General features: G+C 45.6%; 1 protein-coding gene across 1 annotated transcript in view; it reads right to left on the bottom strand.

Moving 5' to 3' along the window:
• ACSF2 (acyl-CoA synthetase family member 2) overlaps positions 1 to 23283 on the bottom strand; it is a 138294-nt gene that overhangs the window by 73440 nt on the left and 41571 nt on the right. Inside the window, exons 3-8 of the mRNA XM_030208351.1 lie at positions 22922 to 23050; positions 15396 to 15449; positions 8355 to 8473; positions 5318 to 5480; positions 3599 to 3694; positions 2596 to 2744 (exon numbers count right to left, since the gene is read on the bottom strand). Coding sequence (XP_030064211.1) covers positions 2596 to 2744; positions 3599 to 3694; positions 5318 to 5480; positions 8355 to 8473; positions 15396 to 15449; positions 22922 to 23050 — 710 coding nt within the window. The remainder of the gene's footprint in view (positions 1 to 2595; positions 2745 to 3598; positions 3695 to 5317; positions 5481 to 8354; positions 8474 to 15395; positions 15450 to 22921; positions 23051 to 23283) is intronic.

Raw genomic sequence — 23283 nt, 5'->3', positions numbered from 1 at the left:
AGAAAGAATTCACCGCCATTAATACACCAACCCTAAACCTTCCTGTCTCAAAAGCCCTAAAAATTCTTGGAGTGACCATTGATCGACACCTAACACTAGAGAACCACGTGAAAAACACAACCAAGAAGATGTTCCACTCAATGTGAAAATTAAAAAGAATACGACCTTTCTTCCCAAGGAGTGTTTTCCGCAACCTGGTACAATCAATGGTGCTCAGTCATCTAGACTATTGCAACGCACTATATGCCAGGTGCAAAGAACAAATAATCAAGAAACTCCAAACAGCCCAGAACACTGCAGCTAGACTTATATTCGGCAAACCAAAATTTGAAAGTGCCAAACCCTTACGAGAAAAACTACACTGGCTCCCACTTAAGGAACGTATCGCTTTCAAGGTATGCTCATTAGTTCATAAAATTACCATGGAGACGCACCAGCTTACATGTCAGCCTGATTGACTTACCACCTAGGAATACCAAAAGATCATCCCGCACATTCCTTGATCTGCACTTCCCCAGCTGCAAAGGAATGAAATACAAACTAATGCATGTGTCAAACTTCACCTACCTGAGCACGCAGTTATGGAATGCACTACCGCGCAGCTTGAAACTGGTTTACGAAAGAACGAACTTCCGCTCATTACTGAAGACCCACCTCTTTAATAAAGCCTACCACAAAGATCAACCAATGTGAATATGTACAAATCGCCCATCTATATTTAGAAGTGTCTCTTAATATCTGCTTGTACACTATTACTTTGTCTTATTTTCATCATGCTGACCAAAACCCTGCAATACTAAATGTTTATTAACTAACATTCTTCCACTATTCATGATGTATTGTAAGCCACTTTGAGCCTGCAAAGAGGTGGGATAAGGTGGGATACAAATGCAACAAATAATAATAATAAAAATAAAAATAGGTTATCTACTATAGTGTTGAAAAGAGCAGTATTCACGATTCTGAACTTTTAAGCTGTTGTCACAAAATGCATACAATGATCTGTTACCTGAAGGTGACAATGTGCTTGACAGGTGTGTGCAGTCTTCAAGTAAAAAGAAAGAGGGGTGTTTATCCACTCCAAGCCTAGCTTAGATAATATTTAACCATCTCTCTGACCTCATTCGCAACTTTCTTTAAATCAATCGCCTTACTTTCTAACTCCTCTTACTCTCTTACCTATCTATATGTTCCATCTGTGCTTATACCCTTCACTATTAATTAATTAACATATCTAAATCTCCACTACCCAGCTGCAAAGGACTCAAATACAAATCCACTTACCAGCGGCGTAGCGAGGCCGGCTGACACCCGGGGCGGATCGCCGCTGCGCACCCCCCCCCCCCGGGTGCAGCACGGCGCACCCCCCAGGTGCGCGCAACCCCCCCCCGGAGTGCATCTTTACCGCTGGCGCTCCGCCCCACCGAGTGCACGTCGTCTCTGGGAGCTGCGTCGGCTCCGTTGGTTCCCTGCTTTCTCTGCCCTGGAACAGGAAGTAACCTGTTCCGGGGCAGAGAGAGCAGGTAACCAGTGGCGCCGACACCCACCCCAGCGCGTGCACTCGGGGTGGACCGCCCCCCCCCCGCCCCCCGCCACTGCTACTTACGCATCCAGTTTTTCCTACATAAGCACATAACTGTGGAACGCATTACCAAAAACCGTGAAAACAACGTATGACCGCCTAAACTTCCCGAAATCACTAAAAACTAACCTATTCAAAAAGGCATTCCCTACAGATCCAACCCAAATACCTGAACTCTACAACATAACGAAACCAAAGCACCTAATGGACGCAACATAACTCTTCAGCTCTACGATCCCCTAACGTGTCTGCTCCACACGAACCTTATCCTACCACAACATCACTTTGTATTTGTTCATACCGGAGATGGCGAACGCCTTTCCGGTACTATGTAAGCCACATTGAGCCTGCAAATAGGTGGGAAAATGTGGGATACAAATGTAACAAAATAAATAAATAATGAAAATGTTCTATTACATATTGTGTTGACATAGTAAGTAGTATAATATGCCATACTTTGTATTGCTATTTGAATATTTTTACCGCTGTAATTGCCTATTGCTCATGTTTGATCTATTCTTATTGAACACCGCCTTGAGTGAATTCCTTCATAAAGGCGGTAAACAAATCCTAATAAATAAATAAACGGTGTGTGGCCTTTATTCTGGCTGCACCCTGTTTTTACAAGGCTTTTTCCAAGTCCCCAGCGTGGAATTGCACAACACCTCCTGTCTCTTGTAAAGAAAGGCCAGGAGCTTTTGCCGTAAGACACAAATTCTGCTTTTTCAAATGATAGCTGCAGAGCTCCACTGCCGTGGGGATTCTGGAGAAAGGGTCACATCTCAACTTTCCACTAACCTACAATTGACCCAAGTGACATTTACAGCTCCATAGAGGAAACTGGGGGGGGGGTCTCTAACCAAGCAATGACAGAACTCTCTTTTGGGAACCCAGCTGAAAGTTACAGGAGGGATCAGGGTATGTGGGAGGTGACATTGAGGAGAGCAGCAAAGCAAAGTTGTACTGGGTAGCGTGACATGTGTATTTAGTAAGATTTGGAAGCATGTGCTCACTTGTACTGGGTTATGGCCTCCAGCGTTGCTTTCCCTTCAAAGCTAGGGGATGGAAAGATGAGGGTAATGCCATAAATTGTCATCATCATGGTGCCCCCCACAGATCCAAGGCAGTGGTAGAGAGGTGCAGGCATGGCAGCCCGGATAGTCTGCAACAATTTGGAGACAGGCAGAGAGAGAAAGCAGTGAGGATAGTGAACAGTCTCAGATAAGGGGAATTCACGGGCGGGCGATAGACAAAAGAAACAGTGGGAGAGGGCAAACGGATGAAGGAGGGTGATCTAATGCATAAAACTTTAAGTAGAAGTAACACACAGGGGAAAGGGGAACAGGGCTTGATATACCACCTTTCTGTGGTTACAATCAAAGTGGTTTACATATTACATACAGGTACTTATTTTGTACCTGGGGCAATGGATGGCTAAATGACTTGCCCAGAGTCACAAGGAGCTGCAGCGGGAATTGAACCAAGTTCAGGATCAATGGCCACTGCACTAATCACTAGGCTACTCCTCCACTCCACATAGGTCTGAAGGTAAAATACCATACACCAACGTACCATCCAGACTCAACAAGGGCTGTGTTTCGGCAATATGGCCTTCATTAGGAGTCCATAGGAGAGAGTGTGATTTTGTTGGATCTACTGATGTATGGGAACGTACATAATGTAGACTTGAATGTTTAATGATACATTGGTGTGTGGTATTTTACCTTCAGACCTATGTGTTACTTCTAATTAAAGTTTTATGTATTGGATCACCTTGTTTCATCTGTTTGGTCCCTCCCACTGTCTCTTTTGTCTTTTGCGGCCTGTGGGATTGCTTTTGGTTTTCCCCCCTCCCCACCCCCCCATTTTTTTTTAAATTGTGGAATTCACAGGTATCACAGACTTTAATGGGTTAAATTCCATTCCACTGCACATACAGAGCAAATCAATTACAACATCCTGTACTGAGGACAGTGAGACACTTGTACCCCCTTCTCCAACTGATTCAGTACTCACCTTCCAATCAAATCCTACCCTCTTGCCAATGAGGATGGCATTGTTCACAATATTATGATGGGAAAGAGTGGCTCCTTTGGGGTACCCTGTAGTTCCCTGAAACAGAAAATTACTGCGTGATTATGTTCAATGCATGACGAACATTCTGCACAATTCAGAGGTATGCAAAACCATTGAGTTTAGGAGTAAATCCCCAAAGCCAGAACTAAATATAACTCCCTGAGTCAGAACAAGTCATTTATGACATACAAACATAATATAGTGGGGATGTGTATTATAAGTACCGTATTTTTCGGACTATAAGACGCACCGGACCATAAGACGCACCTAGGTTTTAGAGGAGGGAAATAGGAAAAAAAAATTCGGACTATAAGACGCATTTTTTCCCTCCTCTAAAACCTAGGTGCTCCGGTGTGTCTTGTCCAAATCCCTCCCTCCGAGTTGGGGATCGCCCTCCCTAGGGTTACCTCCCCTCCCCCCGGCCCTGTCATGACCTCTCCCCTTACTCACGCGATCATCCCTGGTGGTCTAGTGACGTCGGGGCAGGAAAGAGCCCCCTCTTTCCTGCCCAGCGTGCTGCTCTCCATCCTCCTGTATGCTGCCTGTGACAGTCTCGGCGAGATTCAAAATGGCCGCCGAGAATTGAAGTCTCGGCGGCCATTTTGAATCTTGCCGAGACCGTCATCACAGGCAGCATACAGGAGGATGGAGAGCAGCGCGCTGGGCAGGAAAGAGGGGGCTCTTTCCTGCCCCGACGTCACTAGACCACCAGGGATGATCGCGTGAGTAAGGGGAGAGGTCGTGACAGGGCCGGGGGGGGGGAGGTAACCCTAGGGAGGGCAATCCTGAGCTCGGAGGGAGGGCGGGTGGCCTGCTAAACTCTACCTTCGGACTATAAGACGCACCCCCCATTTTCCTCCCAAATTTGGGGGGAAAAAAGTGCGTCTTATAGTCCGAAAAATACGGTAAGTATTGCCATACTGGGAAAGACCAAAGGTCCATCGAGCCCAGCATCCTGTTTCCAACAGTGGCCAATCCAGATCACAAATACCTGGCAAGATCCCAAAAATGTACAAAACATTTTATACTGCTTATCCCAGAAATAGTGGATTTTCTCCAAGTCCATTTAATAACGGTCTATGGACTTTTCCTTTAGGAAGCCGTCCAAACCTTTTTAAAACTCCGCTAAGCTAACCGCCTTTACCACATTCTCTGGCAACGAATTCCAGAGTTTAATTACACATTGAGTGAAGAAAAATTTTCTCCGATTCGTTTTAAATTTACTTCATCGCATGCCCCCTAGTCCTAGTATTTTTGGAAAGCGTGAACAGACGCTTCACATCTACCCGTTCAACTCCACTCATTATTTTATAGACCTCTATCATATCTCCCCTCAGCCGCCTTTTCCTACAAGCTGAAGAGCCCTAGCCGCTTTAGCCTTTCCTCATAGGGAAGTCGTCCCATTCCCTTTATCATTTTCGTTGCCCTTCTCTAAACCTTTTCTAATTCCACTATATCTTTTTTGAGATGCGGCGACCAGTATTGCTAGAGACTTGTCCATGTGACACAAGACTTCTGCAGCTCACGGTACTCCATGATTTCACTGAATACTGTACCAGGTGACCACCTGCCACCAGCCTGTTCTTTGGTCCCCGAGATCTCACCATTCTTCTAGTAACCTCTGCTCAGTAGGTTGACCGAAACCACATGGACACTCACAGATGTGAACTGAATGTTTATGGGTTCGTCACAGATCAGCTTGCTCTCAATCTCTTGAAGTTGTTTCACGTAGCTGCTGCTTCCCGCCTGCATCACCTCGCTCATCTGGAAGGTGCCTGGCAGTTTGGCGTCCATCATGATCACGGTGGTCAGTTCAGGCAAGCTGTAAAGAAGCAAAACTTCCATCAGTTGAGCCGGGAAAGGTGAGAATCGAGGGGCAATTAGGTGGAGGGCAAACTATAACCTATCATCCTCTAAGACATTAAAACAGATTCCAGAAGTATGTGAGGGAGTGAAACAAATTGAGAGCCCCTGAGGCAGTTGGGGGGTTGGGGACTCCCGCCAGCAAAGGTACCTGGCGGTGGCGGGGGAGACTTAGTGGCGGCGGGAGGGGGGGGGGGGTCGAAAGGGACGGGGGAGGGGTGGCTGCGCCCGGGGGGGTCAAAAGTGGAGGGGGATCGGCGGCGCTGGGGGAGGGGCTAAAATGTGCCCCTCACCTTGGGTTCTGGACCCCCCTCCCGCCGAAGTCTGGCTACGCCCCTGGTTTACAGTCCACTGCACTGCCCCTCTGCTCTGCATGGACACCTGTGGGACCATTATCTAAGAATGCTGCTAATACAGATGCCCGTGTCCCTTGCTCCTCCCCCCCCCCCCCCCCCCATTCAAAATTTGGACGTTTCAGTTTGTAAAATGCTAGCTGTTTCCAGCGCATGATCCTGTTCAAAAATACACGTGAGATGGATGTCCATTTGGGACATTCTGACTTGAACGTCCTTTCGAAAATGTTCCTCTAAATGTCTCAGGAATTATTTACCCCACAAGCAGCCACTAGGAGAATATGTGCTTGTTGTACGGGTCAGTTCTTTGCAGGATGAAATGACCGAGAGGTTATATAAATGAGCTGATAGTTCATTGGGCTTTGCAGGTATGGGTTCAAACTCCGTTCCCGTTATTGTGGGAAGAGCAGATTGTGGCTCCGAGAGACTAGCTGGGTTGACATTGACAGGCTGGTGCTATTCGGGCACTCTTCAGCAAGGACAAACAGACAGGCAACCCAATTTTACGGCAACAACCTTGCCAGTGCCGGTAGCTGTTAAGACGGTTACAGAGGTTCATGGTGAGACTGAGGGATTGTTGCTTAACTAGGAAAAATTCTACTCTCATCCCTCCCAGCATGCCAAAGACTCTAGAGAGCAACACAGTGAAAACAGATTTAAATAAAGCGCCATGTTCTCTGGCAGCGGTGCAGGCTAGAAAAGCAGAGTGGATGGGGCCAGTTCAATTTGATTTTATCTGCTGCCATTACTAAAGATGTCTCGCAATATTAAGATGTACTAACCATCTCCCCCCACAGACATTTCCCTAGGATTACTCAGAAGAAGTTTATTTTAAAACAATAAATGAATAAGTAAAATTAAGTCCACCAGAAAATCCAAGCAAATTCCAGACCCCTGAGGTTGAATATTATGCTCAGCTTATGTTTCTACTGCGTTAATTATTCATTATCATATTAGGCTGCAAATCTTCTAGTTTATATGGTCTAATTGTATCACACCTGGGCTATAATGATAGCACATATAAGGAAACTATACACAGAAGTAAATGCCTTGAATCAGATGTAAAGACAGAGTTTGCTTCGGGTACTACGACTCCAAGACCGTTAGGCTTCCGTCATTTAATGCCATTTTATGAATATCTGGTTGGAATCCACCTTGATCATTTAAACAATTCCATTTTTTTTTAATCTGCATTTAAAAAAATATCATTATGGGATTTTATGAGCATGGCAGAAAGAAGGGCCACAGATATTATCATGTGTTACCATAACAATGAGGAAATTTAACTACACCTCCAGTTAACTGCTTCTGCGGTCAACAGCCACTGTGCCAACGTCATGGCTGCTTCCCCCAGATGCTGCCCACACCCACCTCTACCATAAAACATTACCATGGGGATTTTTTTTACTGCTAACAAACATTAAATGTTGCCATGAATGCATGCTAATGGCAAAACTTTACTGCGGTTAATAGGTAAACCTCAGTGTTACTAAAGCAGGGAAGCTGAACCTCAAACAAGTCTATGAGCTCACTAATAAGGTATATACAGGGAATATATCCATCCCTCAAGGCAATTTGGTGGGTCACAGGTACTGAACAGTATACACTGGTAAAATTCAATCCACTCCACAGGTTTTCTCTGGTGTAACTTTCGTCTCTCTACTATAAACACATTATCATGGAAGGACCAGGCAATTCACAGTAAGAAAATCCAGTCTGGTATGATACTTACCTTATCACGCACTATTCTAAGAACATTACAGCTCCCACCACATACCCCTAAGTACACGGCTTCTGAGCAGCAAGAAATGGTGACACCTTCCTCGTGTTTGCTTAACAAATATTTCATAACTTCATCATAAAACTGCTCCCTCCCTGGCTTGCATTTTACACTTAGGAAACCAAAAGCCAGAGGCAAACCCAACCAGAGCTGAACCACTGATGTCCTTCTGCAAAGAGCTGACAGGGAGGGAGGGGTGAGGAGAGGAAAGTAACACAGCAATATAGTAAACGTCAGCAGATAAAGACCGGCACGCTCCACCCAGTCAGCCCTACAAGGTGGTCAGGTTGTATCTGGCACCTTAGGAGCTGGCTCTGTGGGTGCTTGAGCACCCCCAATATTGAGAACATTCCTTGCACGTGTCCAGAGAGGGGTTATTTCCATTTGGGCTTAGTACCCCCAATAATTTGGAAAAGTTGGCTCCTATGTCTGGCACTTTGTTCAAGTTGCACTTCTTCATGCTTAAACACTGGTATACTTAATCTGTATTTCTCCTGCCAATTCTGGGGCACAGACAGCTAAAGTCTGCCTGGCATCTGTCCTACTTCCCAAATACTGGAGCTGCCGACAAAGCCCACTCCACCCAGACCGTAGAAGTCTGCCCAGCACTGGTCTTAATTTCCATCCTTTGGGAAAGGAGGGAAGGGTGAGGATTGCATGGTGGATGAGCGAAGAAGGACCTACAGGACCCTTTGCTTACCTGGAACACTTGATTGCTCCTGCGCTCGATTTCTCCAGTTCGGGGCAAATTGTCTTCAAGATATCATAGTAGTTCTGGGTTTTAAATTTTGAGGGGAACACCAAAGCCTTACAGCCAATCTGAAAGAGAATAGACAGGAAAATAGAAAAAGTCAATGGGGCCGATGTTCAGAGTGCATGAGACAGTCTGGCTAACTCCCCAGAGGCTTTGCGAGGTGGGTGACCAGGGGAGCAGCCGCTCCCCCAAACGGACTTCCAACAGCGATGGTGCCTATTTTTCACGTGATCTGTCGCGTTTTGCGCCGGTGCCATCGGCAGTACGCTCTCCGCTCCCTCTGCGCCCTCAACCTGGCTACGCTTCTGTCGGCACCGAGCCCGGATATTTCCGGTGACCAGAATTGACTATCCAGTTTATTTTTGGCCAGTTTAAACTTAACTGGCCAAGCCAATATTCAGCACCAGCCGGTTATGTTTATAGTGGTCAAACTTAGCTGGCGATGCGCTGAATATTCGAGGATAGCCAGTTGTATCGCTTGATATAACTGGTTAGCTGCCAAGCACCGACTGTGAATATTCAGTGGGAGATAACCAGCTATCTCCCGCTGAATATTCGTGAATAGCAGGTTAAGCACTATTTAACCGGCCAGAAGCCATTCCTGACTAGTTAAATAGTGCTGAATATAAAGCACCTGTAAGAAAACTGGGAAGGTCAGTTCCCAAACCCAAGGACTACTTTAGGCTGCAGAGTTACAAGGGCACAGGATACTTCCAAGTTTAAGCACTGCCTAGGACAGAGCTTCCCAATTCCAAGTTTATTAGGGACTTATATCCCGCCCATCAAAGATGTCTGAGTGGCTTACAATAAAATTATTAAAAATTGGTTTGATTGTATGAATAAGCAACTGTGAGGGAAAAAAATGGAAGCTGGGGCTACCCTGCGGCCACTTAGAAAGTCTATCCTCAGCACAGCTCAGGTCCACCTGCACCTGCCACTTGTGCTCTACACTAGCACCTTCCTCCCACAGACTGGATCCCAATTGCCTCTGGGCGAGTCTCCCGCTCTCAAATTATTCCCCCGTGATTTCTAGGTTATTGGGGCCACACTCCTAGTGGTCTCACAGTTCCTAGAAAGCACCCACAGACCCAACACACAAACCACCAGGATTCTTAGTTAGTCCAGACAAACAGAGGCAATAAACTAAAAATGTTTATTGTCATGAAAAATTAGAACAATGAACAGAAAAGGTGCAATCAGCAAAACAGTAACAAGTAACTGAATATGGATCAATTATAAAATTATCTAAACATTTGTTTACTATCTAAATAGTACCTGGGAAGTTCAGGACATATAGCTGCGCACAGGTTATCAGATATAATTGTTCACAGGGCCTCAGCAAAGAGATCATTCTCTCTCTTCTCCTTGGCTAAGACTGGGGAAAAAGCCAGTACATCCTAGATGGATTGAGCTCCTGGGGCCAATCAGAGCCCAGAACAACACATTTTCAAAAGTATACTGCATCTTACTTCCTATCTGTGTTAGACTAAAGAAAAAACAGTCATTTCTCTGAAGCTTTAAACATAGAAATGCACCACCTGCTGGCCAAACTAGAGAAATACACTTCAAGAAATAATACAGTTTACAGGCTTAAAACCCACTGTTTTGTCACAGGGAGTTACTACAATCATAACAGAAAAGAAGAAGAGAGGGAAACATCCCATCCCAGTGGCCACAGGACAAGGTTGGGTTTTCACAATACTCACAATAAATATGAAGGAGATAGATAGATTTATGAACAAATACTTAGTAAACTCAAACCAATGTTGAGTACTTCAGATTCTCATCCTATTTTACAGTCTTTAGTCCTGTCAGCAGTGTTGTACAGTAACTAAGTAAAAGTAACTAGTTACTGTACTTAAGTGAAAGTTTTGTCACTTTTACTTGTAAAGAAGTACAGGAAACACTGGTTACTTTTATTGAAGTAATAATTTCACCCATTTTTACTACTTTTACTCAATTACATCTGATGCGTGCAGTTAAAAGTAAAAAGTAAAAATCAGAAGCGAGATGTAAATGACAATTCCTAGGTAAACCAAAGGATTTTGCTAATGCAACCTCGTCACGCCAACAACAGTGGATCATCTCATCTTAAATGTTTCTGTTCAACGAAAACAGCTTATCAGACCAATGGAGTTGCTTATGTTTGTTGAACTGGTGGTTACTGGTCTCCAGCCAAACTGATGAGCTGGGTCACGTTGAAGTGGAGATGAAGCTGAATGTGATTGTAGTTCTTAGTGAACAGACATATGTCTCTATCACAACAAACTGCTGGTCATCCCATGGAAAATTTTACTTTGGGAAGACTGTCCACTGGATTGATAAGAGTCTTTAGAGAGGAAGTCCTTGTCTGGCCCTAAGGGTTCGCATACATTTGATGTTCTCACATCAGTTCTCATGGACATTCGTAGGGAGTTTACCATCAGATGAAAAATTGTTATAACAGACGATGATTCCAACTTTGTGAAAGCCTTCTCCGTGATATGACATTATGACGATGATAACAAAGATGAAAATGAAGATGCACGTGATGAATTAAACAGCACTACTTGTAATGCAGATGATAATGGCAGTGATAATGATAAAATCCAAAAAAGAATCCACGTGAGTGGAGAACTCAAATGATCCCATGGAGCAGCTCGAGTAGAGGAGAAAATTGGGAACTAAAGCCACAGATTCCAGAGACTGGAGCACACAATGTCTAGAGTTTAAAACGAGGTTTATTTAAAAATTCACAAATGACTCAACACGACGTTGTGTTTCGGCCGGAGGGCCTGCATCAGAAGTCTGTGCGGAAGTACAAAACCAAAAACATCAAAAAGCTAAAACTCTTGTAGCGAAACGAAATGGTCTTTAGAAAGACCGTTTGGTGTTACCGCTACTGAATGGTCGGATTGAATGTGATAAAGCATTCTTTGCTATAAAGAAGTCAAGTGTTTCAATAGAGATTCCTTTAAACAATACAGACCCAGTCAGAAGACATCAATAATATTACAACCTACTACTACTACTACTATTTAGCATTTCTATAGCGCTACAAGGCATACGCAGCACTGCACAAACATAGAAGAAAGACAGTCCCTGCTCAAAGAGCTTACAATCTAATAGGGTGGTCTGATTTAAAGGAACTTCTCAGACTGATCACTCCATTTCCTGCCAGTGCATTTGTCGAACACCTTTGTGGTTATGCTGGTTTAATAATGGCTCACAAGTGCACCCGCGTGAGTAGTTTTACTAAAAGCAAAGTGGATTGAATTACAGAGCAATAAAGTTCTTGGGATAAAAATATTAACATAAGTACATAAGTAATGCCACACTGGGAAAAGACCCAGGGGCCATCGAGCCCAGCATCCTGTCCACGACAGCAGCCAATCCAGGCCAAGGGCACCTGGCAAGCTTCCCAAACATTCTATACATGTTATTCCTGGAATTGTGGATTTTTCCCAAGTCCATTTAGTAGCGGTTTATGGACTTGTCCTTTAGGAAACCGTCTAACCCCCTTTTAAACTCTGCCAAGCTAACCGCCTTCACCACGTTCTCCGGCAACGAATTCCAGAGTTTAATTACGCGTTGGGTGAAGAAAAATTTTCTCCGATTTGTTTTAAATTTACTACACTGTAGTTTCATTGCATGCATTTATTGCAGTTGTGGTACTTTTACTCAAAAAGTATTATATTAGGCAATAAAATAATTTACTTAAGTGAAAGTAAAAAAAAATTATGTGTTCTTTGCAGTACTTTTACCTAAGTATTAAAACATGCACTTATTTTTACTTTTACTTAAGTACCTTGACCTAGTACTTTGAACAACACTGCCTGTCAGTACTTAATTACTGTAATATTCTGTATTTGGGACGTAATCAAAATCAATATAGATCATTGTAACAGCTAGGTTTCTTACAGGATCTCTACGAAAGAACACATATTGCCAACTCTGATGAGTTTACATTGGTTGCTTATTTTGGAATACGATTTAATCTAATATAATAAAACGCACCGTGAACGTTCTGAAGACAACGTTCTGAAGTTACTCAAACACTCCCTGGCTGTAGGGTTCGTGGATTCATGGTGTGAAGCCAGCCAGGCTGCCAGCCGTCTCTGCCCCACCCTCGCGTCAAACGTCATGACGTCGAGGGCAAACATCATGACGTCGAGGGCAAACGTCATGATGTCGAGGGCGGAAAAAAAAACAAACAAAGCGCAGCGTCAGGGAAGGAGGCGGCGCTCCCGACGTCTCTAGCCTTCCCTTCGCTGTGTTCCGCCTTCTTCTGACGTCAAGGATGACGTCAGAAGAAGGCGGAACACAGCGAAGGGAAGGCTAGACGTCGGGAGCGCCGCCTCCTTCCCTGACGCTGCGCTGCCAGAACCGCCACCGAGGTAAATTTAAAAAGAACAAAAAAAAAAAGGGATGTTGGGGGGAGAGAAGAGGGTGGGCAGTAAAGTTGAACAATGGGAGCAGGAGGGCAGGGGAGAAACGACAGCATGGATGCGAAGGGGGGGGGCATGGATGGGAAGGGGGGGAGAAGAGGGCGGGCCAGGCTGGGACATGGGAGAGAGAGGAGCATGGATGCGAGGGGGGGGTCATGGAAGGGAGAGAGGGGAATTGCTGGAAAAGGATGAATGGAGGGGGCAGGGGACAGAGGAGCATGGATGGGCATGGATTGGGATGGCAGGGCTCAGGGAGAGAGGGGAATTGCTGGAAAGGGATGAATGGAGGGGGCAGGGGACAGAGGAGCATGGATGGGCATGGATTGGGAGGGCAGGGCTAAGGGAGAGAGGGGAATTGCTGGATAGGGATGAATGCCAGCAAGATACAAAACATATGTTATGCCACACTGGTCAGGAGCCTTCTCTGTGGATGGCCCTCGGGAGTGGGATACACTGTCAATGGAACTGCATTTAAGAAGCACTGAAAAGCATATTTATTTACTCAGGCCTTTCATAATTTTAACAGACTTTAGGGTTTGTTAGATTAATCAGTGTATCTATTTGGTGTATTTTTAAGTCTGGGATTTTATTGTAATCTGCATAGAAATATAGGCGGAATGTACATTTATTAATAAATCTACCTGGATGTGGCATCCCAGGACATATTTAGGAAGCCCTGGAAGAAACCCCCCTCCACCCTCAAGCCCTAGCATTCCCCCCTCCTCTAGTTCAGTTCTACACCTCTCCTCCACAACACCTTGGTATTACCCTCTTCTACACCTCCTCGGTTTCTGTAGACCTGTGTCAAATACTATACAAGCGTGATTTCCCAGCTCTCCACCCACTCCCAAATCTCTATTCTACACTTCACATCCCCAACAGTTAAATTAAACTATCTGGTGTCTCTGAACTGACCAGGGACAGCAACAAAGTGTTTTTCTGAGCCAAGGAGAAACAGCTGCGCAATGCGACGTGATGTTCCACCATGCTGGGCCAGTAAAACAGTTGGTGGATAAAGAGAAATCCTCTGCTGATCAAACGAATGGACTGGAAAGTGGAGGGAGGGTAATCCTTTGAGTATAAATTACTTGTCTCCACCTGGAAGGAAATAAACAAGCCAACACCTGGGGAACAGACAATGGACACTGGGGATGAAAGACCGAGAAACAGAGAGAGAGACACAACAGGTACTGAGATGAAAAATAAAAAGCAAAGAAAGGGATCCTGTAAAATTAAGAGCCCGCCAAGACCATCAAGAGCTCACTGTCCTACAGTTTAAATTCAGGTTTCAATTCAGGTTCTTGTGAGATGCAAAATATGCAATAATTTCACACCGATTCCAGCTTTGTAGGTTAGCAGCAATGCTGAGGAGAAAAATTGGGAGTTAAAATCTGTGAGCTCTGGGCAGCAGGGTTTGGTATGTCACAGTGTGTGCTCGGCTCCTTACCACTACTACTACTACTACTTAACATTTCTAGAGCGCTACTAGGGTTACGCAGCGCTGTACAGATTAACATAAATTGACATAAAGGACAGTCCCTGCTCGAAGGAGCTTACAATCTAAAGGACGAAATGTTAAGTTGGGGCACTCAAGATTTCCTGAATAGAGGTAAAGTGGTTAGGTGCCGAAGGCGACATTGAAGAGGTGGGCTTTGAGCAAGGCTTTGAAGATGGGCAGGGAGGGGGCCTGGCGTATGGGCTCAGGGAGTTTATTCCAGGCATGGGGTGAGGCGAGGCAGAAAGGGCGGAGCCTGGAGTTGGCGGTGGTGGGTACTGACAGGAGGGATTTGTCTTGAGAACGGAGGTTACGGGTAGGAATGTAAGGGGAGATGAGGGTAGAGAGTTAGGGAGGGGCTGTAGATCGAGTGCATTTGTAGGTTAAAAGGAGAAGCTTAAACTGTATGCGGTACCTGATCGGAAGCCAGTGAAGTGACTTGAGGAGAGGGGTGATATGAGTGTATTACCATGTGTCAGGTTATTAGTACAAGTGACAAAGTACTGTTGAAGAAACCAAGAAGGTTCAATATACTTCTGGAGTCCGCCAAGGATAACCGGAAACAAGGTAATATCACTCTATCACACCACAAAACTCCTGAGGCAGGTGCCTTTGCGCCGAAATACAGCAGCTGTGTCGAGTCATTTGGAATTATATTATATATACGTCTCCCTCATTGTTTGGAAACAGCCAGCTTGTCCTACTCCTTTTCTCTCGTCAGACTGACTCTTGTAGGAATCCAGAGTATCTCCACTTTTTGTGGTTTCTGTTCCAAGTCTTCTGACTCCAGTACTGGTTCTAATCAGACCACTCCCACTTCCTCATGAGCTCAAATGACTGCAGTCCTTGGTGCCTTCCTTGTATCCAAATTTTTAAATCCCAGTACTTGGGGGAAGGGAGGCAGAAGGAGGTTTTTCTCTAGGAAGAGTAGAGACACCATGCGAAGAGCCCCATAGTCTGCTTGGAAAGCATAAACCCAACTCCCACTATGGACTCTTGAGGCAAGGTGCCAAAGACATCAAACATGCAGCAAGACATATCAAGACACAATCACCCACTGCCTACCTTCTTCAGAACATACTCCAGCTCATGGGACTGATAACCAGGGTTCACAGATCCCTAGGAATGAGGAAGAAAGACCAAAAATTAATAAGGAGTCATCATCACCTGTCTGCAAAGAAACACCAAAAGATGCTCTACTACATCCTTCTGAGATAAGCAGGTGACCTCATTCAAAACTTCCTGCCTGGCACATCGCTCCCTCATCAATGGAATTTATACCCCAAAAGGGCTGGCTCAGCCAATCAAATCAGTCAGTTTGGTCTTCCCTAAGACATCAGTACCTTCGAAAGTGGGCATAAACTCTGCACTAAACACATTCATATGAGTTCAATCCCCAGGCACACAATTTAAATTAAATAGGGTCCCCTATATTTCATCAATGGCTAAAACTCTCTCCACAAGGGTTATTATTAGGGAAATTACAGCACTGAGGTCCGGGTTGGCGGCGGGAGGGGGGGTCAGGTGGGTCGTCAGCAGGGGGGTCCAGGGCCAAATCTACTGGGGCCCAGGCCCCCCTGGCCCCACGTAGCTACGCCACTGCTATACACCACTACAATAGCCCTTATGGCTGCTGGTGTCAACTATATGTGGGTACAGTAGGTTTTGGGGAGCTTATTTGGGGGGGGGGGGCTGACACTTTCCACTACAAGTGTAATAGCCAGAATGGATTATGGGCCTGGGTCACCTCTATGGTGCACTGCACTGACCTCTAGGCTATTCCAGAAGCCTGCTTGCTGCTCTAATAGGACTGGCCATAACATTTGAAACTGTCATATTTATTAGGATTCTTTTACCACCTTTTTTGAAGGAATCCGCTCAAGGCGGTGTACAGTATCTTTGCGGGGTGAGAGGGGGTCAGTGACCACTGAATGAGTACGGAGGTGTCATTCCTTTATTCCTGCAGTGGTCATCTGGTCATTTAGGGCACTTTTTTGTGACTTATCTACTATAATAAAACGCAACCTCAACGTTCTGAGGACACTGACGTCACTGCAGGCACTCACACACTGGTTCGTAAGTTCATGGTGGTGAAGTCACAACAGTCACCATGTCTTCATGCCCCGCCCTCGCGTCACACGTGATGACGTCGAGGGCGGAACACCTACACAACAAAGCAATTGAACGCACGGGGAGCAGTAGGGAAACACGCGCCGCGTGTTTCCCTACTCCTCCCCTTCCAACAAATCGCAGCCGCCAAGGACGTGCCCATCACCCCGCCCCTTTCGCCCCATCCCCCCCGCCCCTTTAAAGGTACTGCCCCACCCCACCCCTGTCGCCCCCTCTTCCCCTCATCACCTTCCCTCCCCCCTGTCACCTCCCCTCCCCTTACGCCACTATCCCTGGTGGTCTAGCGGTACCTGTTCGCTCGGGCAGGAACGAAAGAGCCCCGCTTTCCTGCCCGGAGCGCTGCTGCTAGCTGCCCGGCTGCATCGTCTGTGAGTCCGGCTCTCGGAGTTTCAAAATGGCCGCCGAGAGTTCAAGCTGCCTCACGAGACTTCAACTCTCGGCGGCCATTTTGAAATGCCGAGAGCCGGACTCCCACATGATGCAGCAGGGCAGCTAGCAGCACCGCTACGGGCAGGAAAGAGGGGGCTCTTTCTTTCCTGCCCCGACCGAACAGGTACCTCTAGACCACCAGGGAGACTATCGTAAGGGGAGGGGAAGGGAGTCCAGTGCCCGCTAGCGCCCGTTTCATCAGAGGCAGAAACGGGCCTTTTTTACTAGTTTGTTAATAAAACCGGTCTAGACCAAAACGTCCAACTTACAGCCCTGGATGTTTTTGTTTTGTTCCATTAGGAATGTCCAGATCCCGCCCTTAACACACCCTGAAATGTCCCCTTGTGATTTGAACGCACTTCTGACTGACTTCATAGAAAAACATCTAATAATTGGTTTTGAAAATACCAATTTGGACGTTTTTGGTGAGAAAAACATCCAAATGCAGATTTATGCCACTTTTTGGATGTTTTTCTCTTTTGAAAATGAGCCCCGTAGTAACCTATGGAACTTTGTATGTCTAAGTGCTTTGAAAATGAGCCCCTTGGGCATCTAACTTCGGTTTGAGCACCTAAAGTTAGTTGGAACCTAACTTGTGGCACACTGTATAGAATTAGGGGGATTCAGTACAAAGAAGGAGACAGGTCTAATGAATGTAAACCATTGCAGGACACTATGGTCAGTGCAGGCCCCAAACGTCCTTACAGCCCTCGCTAAAGCAATGGAAATGGGAGTCTCCAGTTAAGCAATGCTGCTGGTATGACCTCTCCACTCAGTCTTGCTTCGGTTATGGGTCAGATCAATTCAAGGAGCAACTCAAGTGAGATCTACAGTCAGGAAATCTGTACTAGGTTCAGACTCTGTTCTGAAGTGTCCAGGCCAGTTGAGATCTGGATGCCATCAGGCCCTGTACTGTTGTTGTTGTTGTTGTTGGTTTTTTTTAAATGTTTATTTACAGTCAATAAGTTACAATATACCAATTTCCATACGCTCATAAATTGGAAAACATATCTCATCAGTTCTACAGTACTACAGGGACTACAGTATCTGCTTTGGCCCTATTTTGTTAAGACGTTTTCCCATCCACAAATACACAGTAGACAGGATACATAGAGCATGACAGCTAAAGTTACCTTACACTGATTGTTCCAGAACATTCTCTACACTCACTCAATGACCTTGAACTACATTCCCAAGTTGGCAATTGTCTCTATGTGTGGAATGGCCATTGAACACGTCATTTACCTTGACCCCAAACAGGCATTCTCTCCAATCTGGATGGTCATCATATCTACTTCATGTAATAAGACAAGTTAAAGCTCAACTTGCCACACAAGTAAACACTCACTAATTAAAAGTGTCTTTGCCAGCTCAGTGACCCATAGAATGTGCTCTCAGGCAGGACATCAGTTCAGTCTGTCCTGAAATAGCTGTGACGGAAGAATCTCTCTTCCTGTTGCTTACAGAGCGCCCCCTGCCGGTTCCATGGAATAACTATCAGGGATTTCTGCCCCGCCCACTACACAAGTCTTTAGGCTCTGGGATGAAAAATTACAGTGCAGAGTCATCAAGCCAAAGCTTAAACTGACCTGCCAAAGCCCCTCACACAGATACCATGCTAGAGGTCTGTGCCAAGAAACGTTCGATCAGGGCTGTATTTATCAAAGGTCTTGACAGAATTGGACTCTGCCTGACTCGGCACAGACTGGAGAGCTAGCTCTGTTTTCCAAAAACAAACAATGCTCTGTATTTCAATATATGAATGCTTGCTTAAACAAGTCAATCTGGGAACGTGTCCAGTTTATCACAGCAGAATGCTAGAAGGGATAATGTCATTTTATACTACGAAAACAAATTAAGTTCTAGTATTTCTCGTCAATAGTACATACATTCTCTGTAGCGTCTTCAGCTAACACAAATCGCTAGGTTTTCTCCTTACCGCCTACTGCCTATAACATTTAGCATTTTGCCATGTTTCTACTCAAACAGTAAGATGCAACCCATAAGAACATAAGAATAGCCATCCTGGGTCACATCAATGGGCCATCTAGCCCAGTAACCTGTTTCCAGCAGCGACCAATCCAGGTCCCAAGTACCTGGCAGAATCCCAAAGAGTCTAAAAGATGTATAAGGGGAAACAGCACTCCACAATAAATCACCAGCAGAACCTAATGTGGCTAAATATCTTGAAAAAAAAACACATAAATTATTTCCATGGCAAAGAGGCATCATATATATATATACTAGACTTTGAGCCCGTAAAAACGGGCTATTATAGGAAGAGGGGGGGTTGAAAGGCCCGCCCCCGCCGCCGAGTTCACCGCTGCCCCTCCCCCTCCGAATTCGCGCCCCCCCCCCCCCCCCGAGCCGTCACCACCCACCTTCCACCCGGCCGGGCCCTCGCTCCGCTATTGAAACAGCGAGGGTCCGGGAACGCAGCACTGAGCTCTGCTGAGCTGCCGACGTCGGCCTTCGTTCTTCTTCTCTGCCTGTCCCGCCCTCGTGTGACGTAACGTCGTCGAGGGCGGGACAGAGGCAGAGAAGAAGAAGGAAGGGCGATGTCGGCAGCTCAGCAGAGCTCAGTGCTGCGTTCCCGGACCCTCACTGTTTCAATAGCGGAGCGAGGGCCCGACCGGGTAGAAGGTGGGTGGCGGCGGCGACTCAGGTGGGGGGAGCGTTAGACGGCGGTGTCCCTCCATCAGCATTAATGCGCAGTACAGACCCTCTGTGTTCCGCCTCCCGTCATCACGTATTGACGTGGGGGCGGGGCAGAGAAGGTCTCTACTGCGCATTTGCAAGTGAGTACGGTCACTCGCCGTTTATATGTTTGATATACTAGTAAAAAAAGGCCCGTTTCTGGAGCCAATGAAACGGGCGCTAGCAAGGCTTTCCTGTGGCCCCCCACCGAACGCACCTTGGTTGTTAGTCAGGGCATTGCGCCGCCGTGGCCGCCGTTGATGTGTGACTGTGGCCCCCCCACCCAACGCACCTTCGTCATCAGTGGGCGGCCCATTGCAGCGCCCTGGCCGTCGTCGATGTGAGTGAATTGCTCCGCCTCCGCCCTCAACGTCATAACGTTTGACGCGAGGGCGAGGCCCCGAGACTGTGATTTTGTTGGCTTCAGAGCTTCGAACTTACGAACCTTGGCTTCAGTGACGTCATCAGACAATAGAACGTTGTGGGTGAGTTTTATATATATAGATATATCATATGCAAATACTTAGCTGAATCAATAGAACCACAGCATTGTAAAGGACATTCTTGCTCTCCTTTACAGCGCTGTGATTCTGTTGATTCAGCTAAGTATTTGGATGACTGGTTTTTGAGTTGCTTTTACACTTAATGCTTAAGATTTGAAAGTTTAAATAAATAACAAAATTAGGCTTCTGAGGCACATGATTAAGATACCGAGAGTGCTGTGCGCTATAAGAGATTCAATAGCCTGGTTTACTTTATATGATGCCTCTTTGCCATGAAAATAATTTGTGTGTTTTTTTTAAAGATCTTTAGCTAAATTAGGTGCACTTCTATATTCTTTTGGAGAATCCCAAATAGTAGCAACATTCCATGTAGAACCCCAAAATTCCATTCAGAATCTCAAATAGTAGCAACATTCCATGTAGAACCCCAAAGAGTAGCAAGATTCCATTCAGAATCCCAAAGAGTGGCAACATTACAAGCTACCAATCCCAGGGCAAGCAGTGGCTTCCTCATGTCAGTGTCAATAACAGATCATGGACTTTTCCTCCAGGAACTTGTCCAAACCTCTTTTTTTTTTTTTTTTAAATCATCTATATATATAAAAGGCACCTCCAACGTTCCAATGAAGCCTCAAGCCGGAAACTTGAGGCGCCCGAGATATTCGGTTTGGCCTGCAGTCAGTGTAGCTCTGCCCTCGCGTCAAAACGCAATGACGTACAGGGCGGGGTGGGGAACACACAACGCATGAGTTCCAGAGATTCAGTGACAGCAGCGGGGAGTCCCACACATTCAGTGACAGCAGCGGGGACAGCGCTGCAAACTTTAATCACAAACTCGCAACCAAGTGACTGAGGGACGGATCGAGGGAGAGGGAGGGGTGTGGAACTCGGAAGGGAGGGACGGAGGGGGGGGGGGTCTGGAACTCAGAAGGGAGGGAGGGAAGATGGTGGGTGGGAAATTACCTTGCTTAGCGTCCGTTTCCTTTTTTCCCGAAACGGGCATTTCTTACTAGTTTATTTATAATCTTTCATTTTACAAAGGTCTCTTGCAAACCGTAATACAGAGATGACTATAATTTAATACAATAAAAGAAAAAGTCTAAACTAGAAAATGTATTGTATACAATCTATCACTTTCTTACGCCACAAAATAAAAAGGAACGGGGGGGGGGGGGGGGAGAGTTTAATAATTGAGGAGATATTATACTAATATAACCATTGAAGAAAATGGCCTGGCCAGTTCACATACATTCTTATCTTAATCAAAGAGCTTATTCTCTAACTTCTAGGCTATACGGAATCTTTTTAGTATCTAAAAACACTTGAAGCTGATCCGGTTCAAAAAAGACATATTTTGTCCCAGTAAAGTTTATCAAACATTTACATGGATATACGTACTAGTGAAAATGTTGCTCCCAATTTTTTTGTTTCTTCTCTCAAAGCCAAAAATCTCTTTCATCTGTCCTGTGTTAATTTCGTAACATCATGGAAGAGCCAAATCCTTTGTCCACAAAATTTTGTAAAAGAATTTTTGAAGTATAGTTTCATAATTGAACTAACATCTTGTTCAAATACTAAAGACACGATTAAAGTTCTTCGCTGAGTTACCTCGGAAAGTGAGTCTTCTAATAAAGCAGATATAGTCAAAGGTTCAGTTGGTGCATTTTCTGTAACCATTAATGGCCGCTGTGGTAAATAATATATCTTATTCACCGGAGGAATAGCTGAATTTGGATAGGCTAACACTTCTATAAGGTATTTTCTGAATAATTCCATCTGGTTTATGCCTTCCACCACAGGGAAATTGAGAATTCTTAAGTTCAACCGTCTATTAAAGTTTTCCATTTGTTCAATTTTCCTGTTAATAATAATTTTATCTTGGGCAGATTTGTTGGGTCATGTTGGGTCTTTCTCTCATGAAACCGTGTTTTGGCACATGTATGCCTGCCTCAGGAGTCTCGGTGCGTATACTTGATGGTCACGTTTATCGTTGATGATGCTTCTTGTGGCATGATCAACGATAAATGTGATCATCAAGTATACGCACGGAGGCAGGCATGCATGTGCCAAAACATGGTTTCATGTCGAGTTAATAAACATCTATAATTTCATTCCGGCCACCTTAGTCTGTTTTTTAAGAGCCTGATCCAGTTCCCACTCATAGTAACATAGTAGATGACAGCAGAAAAAGACCTGCACGGTCCATCCAGTCTGCCCAACAAGATAAACTCATATGTGCTACTTTTTGTGTATACCCTACCTTGATTTGTACCTGTCCTTTTCTGGGCACAGACCATATAAGTCTGCCCAGCACTATCCCCGCCTCCCAACCACCAGCCCCGCCTCCCAACCACCGGCTCTGGCACAGACCGTATAAGTCTGCCCAGCACCATCCCCACCTCCCAACCACCAGTCCCGCCTCCCACCACCGGCTTTGGCACCCAATCTCGGCTAAGCTCCTTAGGATCCATTCCTTCTGAACAAGATTCCTTTATGTTTATCCCACGCATGTTTGAATTCCGTTACCGTTTTCATTTCCACCACCTCCCATGGGAGGGCATTCCAAGCATCCAGTACTCTCTCTGTGAAAAAATACTTCCTGACATTTTTCTTCAGTCTGCCCCCCTTCAATCTCATTTCATGTCCTCTCGTTCTACCGCCTTCACACTCCTTGTTCCTGGACTCTATTCACCTTGTGGGATCTTTGTGTTCTTTCCACCTTCTGTGGTTGTCTTGCTCTTTCTCTGATGTCATTTACTATGTTACTATATAACCTGCCCCTTCCCCCACCCCCCCATCCATGACTTGCATATAGGAAAATAGTTTCCTTACCAGAATGATGCCTGCCTGAGCTGTGGCAAGTTGCATCAGAACCCACTCATAGCTATTGGGACCCCAAACAGCCAGTCGGTCTCCCTTCTTCAGACCAAGTGCCAGGAGTCCAGCTGCCAACTGATCAACCTGCAATACCCAAGAGAGTCCAGTTAATTACCTCTACAAGAGCTGAACTAGGCATTATCCAGCCATATGTAGATGACTCAGCCATGCGTCGGTGACCTAAGGCACCGTAGGATGACATCACCCACATGTGGCTGACTTATCCTGCTGTCTATGGAGAACCCTGTTACAGGTAAGTAACTCCACTTTCTCCAAGGACAAGCAGGATGAGTCAGTCATATGTAGGTGATGTCATC

The sequence above is a fragment of the Microcaecilia unicolor genome, chromosome 6 (assembly GCF_901765095.1).
Source record: "Microcaecilia unicolor chromosome 6, aMicUni1.1, whole genome shotgun sequence".
Classification (NCBI taxonomy): Eukaryota; Metazoa; Chordata; class Amphibia; order Gymnophiona; family Siphonopidae; genus Microcaecilia; species Microcaecilia unicolor.
Note: the sequence above shows the minus strand (reverse complement) of the source record. Positions and strands in the feature narration are given on the sequence as shown.